Source organism: Petaurus breviceps, unplaced genomic scaffold, assembly GCF_028583685.1.
Source record: "Petaurus breviceps papuanus isolate PSGF00001 unplaced genomic scaffold, PetGlider_PUasm1.0 176, whole genome shotgun sequence".
Classification (NCBI taxonomy): domain Eukaryota; kingdom Metazoa; phylum Chordata; class Mammalia; order Diprotodontia; family Petauridae; genus Petaurus; species Petaurus breviceps.
The window spans coordinates 26,089,359-26,103,974 of NW_027185771.1; the positions used below are offsets into that span (position 1 = coordinate 26,089,359).

General features: G+C 36.0%; 1 protein-coding gene across 1 annotated transcript in view; it reads left to right on the forward strand.

Moving 5' to 3' along the window:
- Positions 1 to 14,616, forward strand: part of CDH8 (cadherin 8) — a 527,584-nt gene that overhangs the window by 11,993 nt on the left and 500,975 nt on the right. The window contains exon 2 of the mRNA XM_069085836.1: positions 5,906 to 6,356. Within this exon, the coding sequence (XP_068941937.1) occupies positions 6,105 to 6,356 (252 nt within the window). The 5' untranslated portion in view covers positions 5,906 to 6,104. The remainder of the gene's footprint in view (positions 1 to 5,905; positions 6,357 to 14,616) is intronic.

A 14,616-nucleotide genomic window follows, 5' to 3' on the forward strand; every position in this document is an offset into this window, starting at 1 on the left:
GGATCTTCTATTCCGTATGTAGTGCTTTCCTCACTGTCCTAATTGCTGCTTCAGTCTGAGGGTTTTTATTCCGTTTAGGGTGCCACATTTCAGGAATAAAAATTAACTTCAGAATTGTATGCCAGTGGAATGGTCAACCTGGTAAAGCGATTAGAGATCATACAAAACAAAGAACTGGCTTCATTCAATCAGGACAAGAGCAGACGGAGAATGGATTTAAGTATTTAAAATCTTGAAATATTTATAGTCTGTAATGTGAAAAGGGGTTAGATTCGTTATGTTTCATCAATAATGGCACAACTAGAAGCAGTGGGTCTAAATTTTAGAGGCTGATTTGGGTTAGACATACAATTAAATCTGTTGAAAAGAAAAATGGTTCCTCCACTGAGAGAAGTGAAGGAGGGGGTAAGAATCACTATCACTGAGGGTCTCCAAGGGGAGTCTGGATCATAACCTGTCAAGGATGTTGTAGAAAGGGAATTCCACTCCATGTACTGGTCAGACTAAGCAGCTTCTGAAGTCCAGCTTTCATATTCTCTGTGAAACGTGGTCAATAATCTCTAATAAAAGCATAATTTGCTGTCACCTGTAATAATTTAATGTATTAAGTTTTGAAGTACCTATAGAAATCTGGTTTAGACTTTAGAGTTTAATAGATTTGAGTCTCTAATTCACATTGTTTGCGAAGTTAATGGGCCAATATTTTTACATAACTGCACAAACAATCAAGAATTGACTAAATTCACCTTAACAAAATGTTGGGGTCAGCAGACTTAGCAGGAGCCTGTAATAAAAAGTATCTACAAAATAGTAATGAAGGGAGAATTGGATTCACAGTAAATTGCTCTGGAGAGGAAGAAATTTTTAAAGTGAAATCTAAATACATCCCACTGTGTAGGAATTCCGGAGAGACTGTATAATCTACTTCTTTCACTATTGGGGTGTGAATCAATGTTGCAGCATTATAATAAAGTGGATTACTTGGCCAGACAGACATATTGTGGTTGGAAAATCTAAAATTAAATTGATTTTTTTTCCACCAAGCTTTTATGACCTTACTCAATTTATTTCTCATTGAGTATAGGTAAGCAGTTTGTATGTTCAACTGCTTCTTAGAAACTTTATAAATTCTTGTAACAGACCTTTAGCAATTTGTCATCTCTTATGAAACTATGCAAGACTATCATCTAATAGCCCGAAGCATTAAATAGCATTTTTTGAAAATTGTTTACAAAAACAAAACAAACAAATAAATAAATGAAAAAACAAAAAAAATGGCTTTGTGGGGCTGGAGAAAGTGTAAGAAGACTTCATAAAGCCAAATTTTAAGTCAAAAAGTCCACTGTGTGTCATTTAATCTGACATCCTCATGTTTCATAGCATGGAATTAAGGTCCAGGTGGAGGTAAAATGGCTTAGTCCATTTCCCTCAGCTATATGATTGGACATCTCTTTCAGGTCTGTCATCTCTGATGCTTATTGGGCCTCTGCTGTATATATTAACTTGGACAAGATGCTTGGACCTCAGTTTCTTCATCTAAGAAATGAGTAGGTTGGAGTCACTGCCTGTCTCTAAACTTCAATTTCTTCATCTATATAATGAGGAGGTTTTAGTCCTCTTTCCTTTTTCAGCCTCAGTTTCTTCACCTTTAAAATCAGAGGGCTGAACTAGATGATCTCTCCAGAGTCTTTCCGGCTCTGACATTCTGGGAGGTTGTAATTGTCACTATTAAATCTTATCTTTCTTAACAGCTCAGCCTCAATTCTTGAAAGTCAAGCTCTTCTTTGCTATGATGGTATGTGTGGGAATGAGGTCACATCAGCTAGCAATGCAATTCCCTCAAGTGCTTGAAATAATGCAGATGGGAGAGATACTGTCACTGATGGAGTCCCAAATGTGACAGCACTTACACTGAGTAAATACTATTGAAATGATTGCCCCAAGTTGTTAAAGGATTCCAGTGAGCCAGGGGACATGAGCTCTCATTGGAGTGCAGTCAAACTAGCTGTATGTTATTGGGTAAGTCCCTTAAACCTTAATTTCCTTTATCTGTAAAAATGAGAGGTTTGAACTACATCAAGCACTCCCCAAACTTTTTGTGAGGGAAAGCCACTTTCTAATTTTCCTCAATATATTGCAATCACTGCAATGTGAGGGAAACTAACCAGAAGGATCCTGGGCTACATGGGGAGACACTCTAACGGCAGTGACTCCTTTACCAAAGAAAACCCTGGGGAATGCAGGGTGGAAACAGAAGCATGATGGTAGCAACTGGATTTAGAAATCTATTTAGAAGGACTTTGAAATTTACAACTGTGTTCTCACACACTTTTTTTAGGGAACCTCAGATGAAATGGCCTTAAGTTATCTTACTGTTCCCCATTTCAATGATTCCTGGATATTTGTGCTAGGAAATTCAAACTTTTCTAAATGGATTTGTGCATACATGTATATAAAATTGTGTATACACATGTGTTTCCCAAAGCACCCTCTCTGTGCAGCTTAGAAAAATTGAAATAATATTGAACTTATAATTAAAAGATCTGGGTTTTAATCCCACCCTTAATTCATAGAATATCCTTGAAATTTGCTAACCATCTCTGGTCCTTGGTTTCCTTATTTGTAAAATGAGGGGCTTGGATTAGATGATATCTCAGACCTTTTACAGCACCCACAGTCTTTATTCTAAGGTCCCTTTTAACTTCAGTTTGACTACAAGGATCAGAGACAATGTCATGGAAGAATTTTACCTTCTTACAGAGTTACACATTTATGGAAAATATTCAACCTATGCATAAGTGACCTGACATCTTCAAATGTCAGAGTCCCTGGAACCTTCAAATGACTCAAATATCTGAAAGTGATTAGGTTTAATTAATGGAAATGACACTAAAGAAAATATTTCACTATTTGACTTGCCACTGCACCCTAAGGACTTTTAGATCTATGATTTGCAGTTGAACCCTACTATGTTTATTGTCTCCCATTGCAATGTGAGCTTCTTTACATTAAGGACTGCCCCACTTGTCTAATTTTATCCCCAGCATTTAGTACAGTGCTTTGAATATAGCTTCCCTCATACATTTTTATCCATTCATTCATTTATTTATTCATGCATGTTATCATACATATCAGAACATTCTATGTTCTAAGGTACCTTCTAAATCTAATATTCTATATTCTGGATTAGGATTAAGATTATTTGATTATACATTTGTATGGATTTTAAAATCCCTTCCCATTCTAACATTTCATTTTCTGAGATCACTCTTTAATACTTTATTGTAAGATACTTTCCTGCTCTACCATTCTATGATGTGAGGTCCTTATTACCTCTTATATTCTGTTTTGTGTGCTTAACACAAGGTAGTTGCTTAAGTATGTATTTGTTGGTCTATTAATTCTAAGGTCCTTTAATTTTATTTAACAATCAAAAATATTCTAATGTCCCTTCCAATCCTGATTTGATAGATCAAATCCCTCCTCAGCTATTTGTACTTCAATTAACTATCTGGGACCAAATCATTTAATCTTTTTAAGCCTCACTTTCCTTATCTTTAAAATGGGGGTATTGATATTTACATTAGGGATCAAATAAGTATGTGAATATCGTTGTGCTTCAGAGCTTAATCAAAACCTACATACAGATAAAATTTTGTAACTTTTTAAATAAATAACTCTTCTGGATTTCCTATTGGTCCTTTAAAAAATAAATTTGTAGAGCATTTGGTCCTGTTTAGAATTAATGGCTATCTTGGAGCAGAATGTTCACATGCAAATCCAAAGCTATGAATTAACACCTGAAAGGAAAGGAGAGGATGTCAATTGTGAATTACAAATTTCCAATTCTCAGAAAAATAAATCATTTTCTCTGAGCTCTGCTTTGGGCTCCCAGGTTTGGGGGAAAAAAAAAAGTGGGATGGCTAGCCCTGGAAGCAGTCTATCTTTTCTATGAAAGGTTTGCTATGTTTAGAGGCTCCTCAGAATGTCAGTCTTATGGATAGATTGACCCTTTGAGGTGAAAGGTACTTCAGCTCAACCTCTAAGCCCATGGGTAGAGTGACAAGAGGGGTGATTACAGTGGTCATCTTGTTAAATTAGAGACAGTGCCTTTATTTGTAGCAGAATCAGTCCTAAAGCAATCAGCTCCTTTCACATAGGTGGCTAACCAGCTCATCCAAAGGTAATGACTTTCTATCACTACAATCCTGGGGCAGATTTGAACTGGTGACCTAAAAGTAAAAGGTTCCGTATCCCATTATGAATTCCCTGAGTCAACCAGTTCCCTATAGTTTCCTAAATAATTATTTTCACATTTAATCCAATCTAGTAGGATTTCTTCTTAAAAACTGGACTGATTGTATGTCCTATTAAAAAAAATATATATATACATACATATATATATATATATATATATATATATATATATATATACTCTTAGGGAGAAAGAAATATATTTTTGCCACATAGAAAGTAAGCCAAAAAAAATCAATTTGACATCTCCAGTAATGTGTTTTTAAATTTTATTTATTTTATTTTATTTTGGTCATCCATTTCTGAATCTTCCCAATTGAAAAACTGCATTTTTAACATATTTTATTCCCAAAGGAGGGCTTTTTTTTTCTTTCATAATTTAAATCTCCTGCTCAACTGTGCATTTAGTTTGGGAGCCCTGGCATGACCTTGATTATCTCTATGTACAAACTGGACACTATAGAATTTCTTCTGGGAGCTTTCTAATTTTATTCAGTCACTATTAGTATCATGGTGGAGAGTCACATTTTATAGACTGAATTGGAGCAACTTTTTAAAATGTGTGTGTGTATATGTGTGTATGTGTGTGTGTGTGTGTGTGTGTGTGTGTGTGTGTGTGTGTGTGTGTGTGTGTAACAGCAGAAGATTTCTGTGTTTGGAGTTTGTTCTTTTTTTCTTGAAATCACAGACTATTTTTCTTTTGCTTTGACAGTGTCAATCTCTCCGTCCAGTTTGCCTAATGGTGGTAATTGTTCCCATGAAAATTGGGAAATAATGTTTGAATTCTTATGAAGAAATAAGGCTACAATGGTTTCATTAACATCCAAGGAGGTTTTCATTTCAAAATCTTGAACTGATTGTCTTCCCTTTAAAAAAATGTGGAATGAAAATAATTCCCTGTTACAGTTCTTGTTAATAAGCAGTTCATGAAGAAAAAAGATTAGACTTGACTTGAACCCAGAGAATAAAACTATGAGAATTGGGGAGAGGCTACAAGCAGGAAAATTTTAGCTCAACATAAAGAAAGAAAATAATTAGAATTGCCCAACAATTGACTTTCTTAGTCTATGGAGATTTATTTCTATGTCACTGGAGGTCTTTAAGCCTAGGCTTCATGTTCAGAATATTAGAATTTTGGAGTTATTAAAAAAAAGCCTCAGAGGTCATCTAATCCAATCTCTGTCTGACCATGTAAACTGTCTCTTTTAAAATTTGTATCCCCAGTGCCTAACATATAAGGAAATGGTTAATAAATGCTGTTCATTGATGAATAATCCCTTTTATAATGCTCCCCAACAAGTGGTCATCCAGGATTGACCTGAAGACCTCTATTGAGGAAAAAAAAAAACATTGCTTCTACTTGTCAGCAGTTTTTAAAAGGTGTTGTGGTTTAAGTAGGGCAAAGTTTGATCCTTTCCAAAGGATAAGATGGTATAATATGGTATGATAAGTCATTGTGGAAAGTGAATGCTTGTAAATTCCATTAATATGATACCAACATATATTCATTAAACAGTGCTTTTACCTGAAGAAACTGGGAAGCATCTAAATTGGCCAGTTTAAATTTTTTAGGTAAGCAATTTTGAATGTAAGTGACTTCTTGTGAACTTTTTCCATAAATTTTTAGCTAGTATTTTCCTTATTTTGGCAGGGGTCTTCAATGACGAGGAAATCTGATGGATTGTGGTCTTCTACTCTGAGCGGTTTTTATTCATGTTTCCTGTGCCATAAACGCCTGGTGGAACTGTAAATGAATGTTTGGTACCGCATGATGAATTGGATGGCCAAAGGCTGGAGGCAGGCAAAATAACTGTTTCATTTCTGTGGCAATTTGCTTAACTGGGGGTACAATGCCAGAACGCCTAGCAGAAATGCTCTTGGATCTCTGGACTCCATTAATAATCTTGTGGATTACTGTTCTCCCATATATTTATATGGCTCCAATGGCCCCATCTCAGGTTTTACCAAGTGGATCCAGTTTGGGAGTAAATGTTGTGAGTGAAGAACAACGAGTTTTGAACCGCTCCAAGAGAGGCTGGGTTTGGAATCAAATGTTTGTCCTGGAAGAATTTTCTGGACCTGAACCAATACTAGTTGGCCGGGTAAGCTTGCTTTTTAAGATAATAGCTTAAAGGTTAATCCATAGTATTTAAGTAATTGACACAAAATAAAGGGTTTGTTTGCTAATTTTTTTTAATGGATTACTTGTTTAAAAGGGCCATTTTTAGTATTTTTTAAAATAATCATAGGTCATTTCAGGTGGGGTGGTATGTGCCTGTAATCCCTATCACCAGACAATCTGAGGCTGGGGGATCTATTCAGCTTGGGCCTTCTGGATATCAGTGAACTAAACTGATCATACTCCTTCACTAAGAATGGAACTAGGCCGCCAAAGGAAGGGAGCTAACCAGCCCAGGTAGAAATGGAAAAGTCATATCTCTAAGCATTAGTGGGCTCATCATTGTGAGTAAACACTGTACTTCTATTTTCAACGAGACAGGAAGATTTGATCTTATATGATAAGAATAGCAGTTACTGTAATAATTATTATTAATTCTAGATGACAAGATTTCAAGATTACATATATTTTACATACATGGTTTTATTTCCTAGCAATTTTAAGTAGAAATAATTTTGTATTTAGCTTTGTAGCATCCAAACTACACAATACCTTGGAAATACTACCTATTTTTCCTAGTTGTATTTTATTAGCTATATTCATGGGAATAACAACAGACAGGCCATAATAATAATATTAGCAAACTCCCATTTATATTGTACTTTGGAGTTTTCAGTGTTTTTTCTACAACAATCCAGGGATTGTTGGTAGTACAAGTGTTATATACCTTTTATAAATGAGAACATTTGAGACTCAGGAAGATTAAGTGGTATAAACACAGCTAGCAAGTGTCAGATCCAGATTTAAACCCCAACGTGTTTTTTTCCCCTCTCTATTGATATATAGTCTGACCCATTTGTTCTCAATGCAATTTAATTCAAAACAATTCAGCAAGCATTTTGTAAGTGACTACTATGTGCCCAGTGTTATATCAGGCAGAAAGGACACAGACAAAAGCAAAAAATGGTCCTGGACCTATAGGAGCTCACATTTTACCTTTTCCCTGGTTATTCCTTGTTCAAGGTTTGCATTTCCATTCATGTGTTAGCAACTGCCTAGAATGGATGAGTTTAGGCTGGTTCCTTCTATTTGGACCTCAGCTGGGCAAGGTATTTTACATTTTAAAGGACTCAGTTTCTTAATCTGTAAAACAAGGGTATTGGATCATCTAAGATCCCTTCCAGTCCTGAATTCTGCAGTTTTGTTAGCAAAGAAGTTATGCCATTTCTCAGAAGTAATTATAAGTTGGGGCTTATAATAGGGTTTAGTTGCTATGTATTGTGAGATTCACATTTTGATACTAATTTTCCTTATGGTGGGGTACATACATGAGTGAAAATATGAGGATTCAGGGTAATTTGAGAATTTTTTTGTTGTTCATGTGGTGTGTGTGTATGTGTGTGTGTGTGTGCGTGTGTGTGTATTTGCCTGGATAACATGTAGTTGTTATCTTAGAGCCTTTTGAATCTTGTCTAGCTTCTTCTTCTTTTTTTTCCCCTAGCTAGGATTGTTTTTCTCAATCAGCATTTTCTGGGCTAGTGCAGTGATCAGTAGAAGCGTGCTATCTGCTAGCCTAAATTACACGGAGCTCTGCTGGATGCCATAAATGCCAGGCAGCTGCTCAGCACTGTTCTTCAATCTCTGTCCAAATGCTCACAAATAGAAAGCACACCATGATCAGAGGTACTTTGCCTTGGCTTATTTTGCGATAAGTAAAATCTAGATGTGACTCTGCCAAGTCCTTTCTTCGAAAGGGTAGCAGCATTTTACAGGGCTTCCTCCTCCTCATCAAAGAGATTAGTGCATTTTTAGAGTTTCATTAGCTCTTCCAACTTGATGAGGATATTAGAATCATGTAATATTAAGAATGGAAAAGGACACCAGTGGGCATCATTTTCCCCTCGGTTATGCCAGGAATTCGAAAAAGGCAATGAACTTCAAGAAAGGGACCGATTTCTTCTTTTGACCTAAATCGGGTGTCAGAGTGAAGGGAGATCATAAGATCATAAGATTTGGAACTGCTAGGAATCCTACTAAAGGCTCTTACTCTAACTACCTTATTTTACAAATGAGAAAGCTGAGGCTTAAAAGTGGTGAATGAACTCACCCCATTTCATACAAATAATAAATGGCAGAGTCAATATTCAACCTGGTGTTTTCTGGCTCTGAATTCTATATACTTTTCCATCACATTACATTGGACCTCAAATACAGGTCCCCAAAAATAACTGACAGCAGAATTTGTACATAGAATTATTGTTGGAATTCAAGCCAACATGAAACTATCAAACTATTTTACATGGAATTATTAAATTAGTTAAAAATGCAATCCTAATTAATATTTTACTCAGTCAACCTTAAGTGACAAACAGAGTCAAAACTAAGGCTAAGCAAGATATGTAGGTATCAGGTTTAGCTAATGAGGGATTGCTAAAATGATTTAGGGCTACAGAATTGTAAATTCAAGGGTCCTTAGAGATCATCTGCTTCTTTTTACAGATGAGGCAACTGAGGTGCAAAGAGATTAAGTGATTTGTCCAGGGTCACACAGGTTGTAAGTGTTAAAAAGTATTCAAACTCAGATCCTCTGATACAAAATTCAACACTATGTATACTGAAAAAGGTATAGTTATATATACATATATGTATATATACATATATATCTCTCTATATACATATATATTTATACATTTTAAGAACACATAGGACAGTGGTGGAGGGGAGGGAATAATTTTTTAAAGGTTTTTAAAAAAATAATCTAGCATTTTCCCTCACATCTTCTGGGAAGGAAGGAAAGGCAAAAGGAAGGAAGAAAAGAAAGAATGAAGAAGAGAAGGAAGGAAGGAAGGAAAGAAGGAAGGAAGGAAGGAAGGAAGGAAGGAAGGAAGGAAGGAAGGAAGGAAGGAAGGAAGGAAGGAAGGAAGGAAGGAAGGAAAGAAGGAGAGAAGGAAGGAAGGAGAGAAGGAAAGAAGGAAGGAAGGAAGGAGAGAAGGAAGGAAGGAAGGAAGGAGAGAGGGAGAGAAGAAAAAAGTTCAGTTAAAACATACTTTTACATTGGTAAGATCCAAAAATACATTTCTTATTCTGCATATTAGTTCATCATCTCTCTGTCATGAGATATGCAACATTCTTTCTTATCAGTCCCCTGGAATCAGAGTTGATCATTTAGCTGATTAAATTTCTTAAATCTACCAAAATTGTCCATTTTTAGAACACTAATGTTATAAATTGTTGTGCTTCATTTCATATAAGTCTGTCCATGTCTCTTTAAAATAAACTTTCACCCCATTTCTTACAGTAAAATAGTATTCCATTGTAATTTTGTTTCACAAAATAATTCAGTCATTTCCCAATTGATAGGCATTCCTTTAGTTTCCAGTTTTTTGCCACCACAAAAGGAGTCACTATAAAGGACTTTTCCTTCTTTTTCTTTGGTCTCTTTGAAATCTTTTAGCTCTAGCAGGGCTATAGCTAGGTCAAAGTGCATGTACTGCTTGTTAACTTCTTGTGTATCTTTTAAAATTGCTCTCCAGAAAGCTCCACCATTCACAATCTCATGTCTAACAACCAATTGGGAATAATTTTCTAACATGTAGTTACAAAGCTTTATGTGAAATGTAATAAAAAGACTTGTTCTGGATACATGGAAAATTTGGGTGAAAAATACACTGTTGTGTATGACAGATAATAGAAATGAAGTAAGTTGCCATCCTTGAACTTAGCTAGAAGAAATACACACACACACACACACACATACACACACAATCACACATAGACTACTGACAATGTAACAGAATAGCAAATGAAGAAAAAAATAAAACCAAAACACATCTCTTTCTTATAGGACATGAAAGTTTTCTATGAATACTACATAAAGTGATTGGAACAAAGTTACTTGAGATAAACCCCAGAATATTTGTGAGAGGTAAATTATGAACATTTAAAAATTATTCACTGTTAGAAGAATGTTGAGGCATCCTCAACTTTCTACTTTATTCTACTTCTCAGAATTTCTTAGCCTGGTATTTTATAATAAAGGAAGAAGAAAGAAAGAAGGAAAGAAATAAAGAAAGAAGGAAGGAAGTAAAGAAAGGAAAGATGGAAGAAATAAGGAAAGGAAGGATGGGAGGAAGCCCTGCAACTCAAAATGAAAAATGAATGATTCTTTACTCCCTAATCACCAGAATGCCTAATTGTCACTGCTGTTAAATGCTATCCCATTTGACCTTATTTGGGCTGTATCATTGCATTACTCTTTGGAGACTTTTGAAAAAACAGTGACCTGGGATTCAGCAGACCTGAATTCTAGCTTGTGCTTAAAACTAATACCCACCATGATACTGGCAAAGTCACATCTTTTCAGGCATATTTCCTCCTCTGTAAAAAGAAAGGATTGGATTAGGTTGTTCTTTAAGGATCCTTTCAGCTTTCACATTCTTTGTTCTCATATTCTATTCTCTAAGGCAACTTCTAAATGTGATACTCCCTGTTTTAAAATTCTTTCCAGATGTAATATTTGATGATAGCATCCTTTGTAATGGTGACATTACCCTCCCCATAACATCGCATCTCTCCCCGTGATGGAGCATTTCTGCATTAATAAGGATATCTGGCATTCCTCTAGCATTTTCCATCCTAATGTAAATGGAGCTGTCTTTCACACCTTAGAATACAGGTACAGACAGTTTAAATGACCTTTTCATGATCACACAGTCAATGATGTGTTTGTGGGAGATAGGACTGGAACCCATTTGTTCTTGACTCCAGGTCAAGCAGTGCATCCACTATGTCATGATACACCCAATTGGTTCATGTTTGCTATTCATAGATTTCCTCTCCAATCATCACCCCCATGCTTTTCCTAAGTAGAGTGCTATTTCTTGTTCTATTTCTCAAATGAGGCATTGGAAGGACAGATTTGCTATCTAAAACCCAGTTGATCTGTCCCCCTTTGTAGCCTCGGAACCTTGAATATGTACTTGAAAAGGAGTTGTCATATCTATTCATTAGTATTTGATAATTTTGGGGGAATTATTTCTATAAAGCATGGCATATACTAACCTTTTTATAGGAGAGTTAAATTGATTCTAAACTTGAACTTGGAGAGAAAAAAAAACTTTCAAAAAGCACTTCAAATAATTCCTTTTTTTTCTTCTCAAAGAAAACTGCTCTTGCACAGTTCTACTGTAGTCTTTGTGGAACTGAATTGTAGCTAAGTCAAAAATACATTTCAGGTTACTGCTTCAGAATAAGAGGCAGGCTAAGTACTTGAAGCAATATGCTTTTGGGTCCTTACACCTTCTGTAATAGCTTTTCCCCCTCTATTCTCAAATATCGTTCCCCTTTCAAAACTTTAATCCAATTCACCACTGAGCCTCTCCCTAAGACCAAGGTGAGAAACATCGTTTATTTGTTTATATCACCAAAATAGGCATATTCTTTAAAATGTTCTTGTATAAACTACTGGGGTATTAGAGCTAGAAGGTGATGCAAGTTGAATTTCAACTCAAGGCTATATCAAGATTTTTGGTTTTAGTTGTTTTTTAAAATCTGATCTCAAGAAATATGGCATATAAACTCTTTGAGCTGTGAGAGACCTTAGAACATAGGATTTTAGAGCTAGATGAGTTTTTAGAATAAAGAATGTTAGAAGACAGGCTATAGAGTGAAAGAACAGAGAGTAAAAAAATGTTAGAGTGGAAGAAACCTTAGACATCATTTAATCTTATTTCCTTCTTTGACAGAAAAGGAAAATAAGGTCATGAGTGGTTAAGTGACTTTTCAAGGTAATACTGCTAGTAACAGAGAAAATTGAACCTGATTCTCTGATTGTAAGTCCTGAGCTCCTTCCTTTAATATGGTGTTTCTCCCATCATGTCCTTTACTTTCACATTGTTGCAGACTACAAAGACCTTGATGTAGGTGGCTTTGCTTTTGTTTGTTTTTTAATCTTTGCTGAGTTCAGTGACTAGTATCACGTAACCACTGTCATTCAGCATTATTAAGCTAACTAAAAGCTTTGGAGGACTGGATTTTGATTTTGCTCTCTCTATTCCCCATGAAAGATTCTCTAATACATTTGGGTTCTTCTCTTCTCCCCACACCTGGTTGTTCTCCCTTTTAGAGTTAGATTAAAAATTCCCCAGACCAAAGAAAAAGTCAACAAAAAAGGGAGTCTAGTGGACACTATATGAAGGAGATATGAAAAGCACTACTCTAGTTAGTCACATGAATCTCTGTTCATGAAGCATCTTTGAAAATAGCACATTTATTAAGAGATTAGTATGTGCCAGACACAAAAAATGAGGCACAAGATGTAGTGCTCAATTAAATTAAATTAAAACATACTGGTGGCAGAGACCAATCTAAATTGCCACAAATCCTTACTTTTTTTTAAAATCTTGAAATGTCAGAGTTAGAAGAAATCTCAGAGGTTATTTAGTTCAACCTCCTATTGAGACATGGTCCATGCCCCAAACATTACCCAGTGAATGACAGTCTGGTCTTTACTCAAAGATTTTCACTTATGGGGAGCTTATTCCCTTATTAGGCAGCCCATGCCACTTTTGGACAGGTCTAATTGCTAGGAAGTTTTTTTTTCTCCTTTGATGTTGAGCAGAATTTGGCTCCTCTGAAACTTTCTTCAGCTGCTTTTTAGTCTTGCCCTCTGGGGCCAAGCAGAACAAACCTAATCTCTTGTAATAGAAAACTAGAAATATTATTTTATCACTTTCAAATACGTACAGTAACTCAAACTAGGTTAAAGGAATGTTTCCTATTAAGTGTGGCTTAATTGATAGGCAGGGAGCTTTCTAAGGAGGTTTCATTAATTGTTATAAATAGAAATAAGGATTTCCAAAAAAGTGTGAACACAATTTGTTCTCTCAAGCATTTTGAAGTTTCCCCTGCAATTTTGTTTATATTATTGATTTTAATTTCTGGGAAAAAGGAATTTGTTAGAAAAAATGTTAAATACTGGCTCAGTCCTTGTCCAAATTATCACAAGTTCAAAAGCCATGGAGTATAAATTGATGAAGTTTTTCTTCACATATGAATGAATATGTATCTTCCACACATTCATTCCAAATCTCTTTCTGCTCTAGCCCAACTCCATACAAAACTTAGACAATAAATTTATTGGAAGAACTGAGGAAGAGAAAGCATTGGGGGGGGGGGGACACAAATATTCTGTCTCAACATCTGAAGAGAAAGTAGATTGATTTTATTTGGCCCTGATGGTCAGAAGTAGAAGCAATTTGGTACAAATTATAGGGAGACATACTTATCTCACTTTAGGGGGAAACATGTGAATAGTTAGAGCTGCCCAGAATGGACTGCTTTGGAATTTGATGGAGCTGGGGGTGGGAAAGGGTTCTACTGGAATACTTCTTGCTAGAGATGATAGCCAAAAGATTCATACCTCAGGTAGATATTTTGATTATATGGCCTCTCAGGTTCTTTCCCTCTCAGATGAACCCTGATTCTACCCACCACCTAATTTTAGATCCAGCTGAATGTTGTCCCCTTGGCATTCAGAACCTTCTTATTCTGAACCCTTTTCTTTCATTATTCTATCTCTCTCCTCCTTCCTCCTTTTCCTCATTATATTTTCCTCCTACCTGGTCCTTCCCAATGATTCCTTATTTGGATATAGCTCCTTCACTTGTGATGCCACATCTATTTATAATTCTCTCCCTCCAAGGCACTGACTCATTTTCTCTCTTTAAATTTGACCTTCTAACCTTCCTCCTTCGCTTTAACTGGCAAATCATTTGGGTGGTGCTTTATATGAAGGACACGGAATACCAAATAATTACCCTGTATTATGGTATACAGTGTCAGCGGCTGCTGAGAAAATTACACTTGACATACCATTATTTTTGCTGGCCGTTTGCATGTTAAGTGTACTGGGCCAAATAGTTGGAGTAAAATTGTATTCCCAGTCTTGCGAGTACAATTCATTTTCGGTTCAGTGAAGCTCCTGCCTACTCAGTGTCGGTGCGCCAGTCAGCCAGCCTGACTGTTTTCAGGGATTGCAAGTCAGCATCTCCTCCCCCCAACTCAGGACTCTAGAATATCTGCCTCTTCACACCTGTGAGTCACCCACTGGCTGACTGTTCCACAGGAAAAAAAAAAAAAAACAAGAGTCTTAATACTCCTGGAGATTGCTTGGTGTGAAGATGATTCAAATCAATGGAAATATATCAGTTACATAAATTAGCATAGGCCCAAGAGCCCAGAAC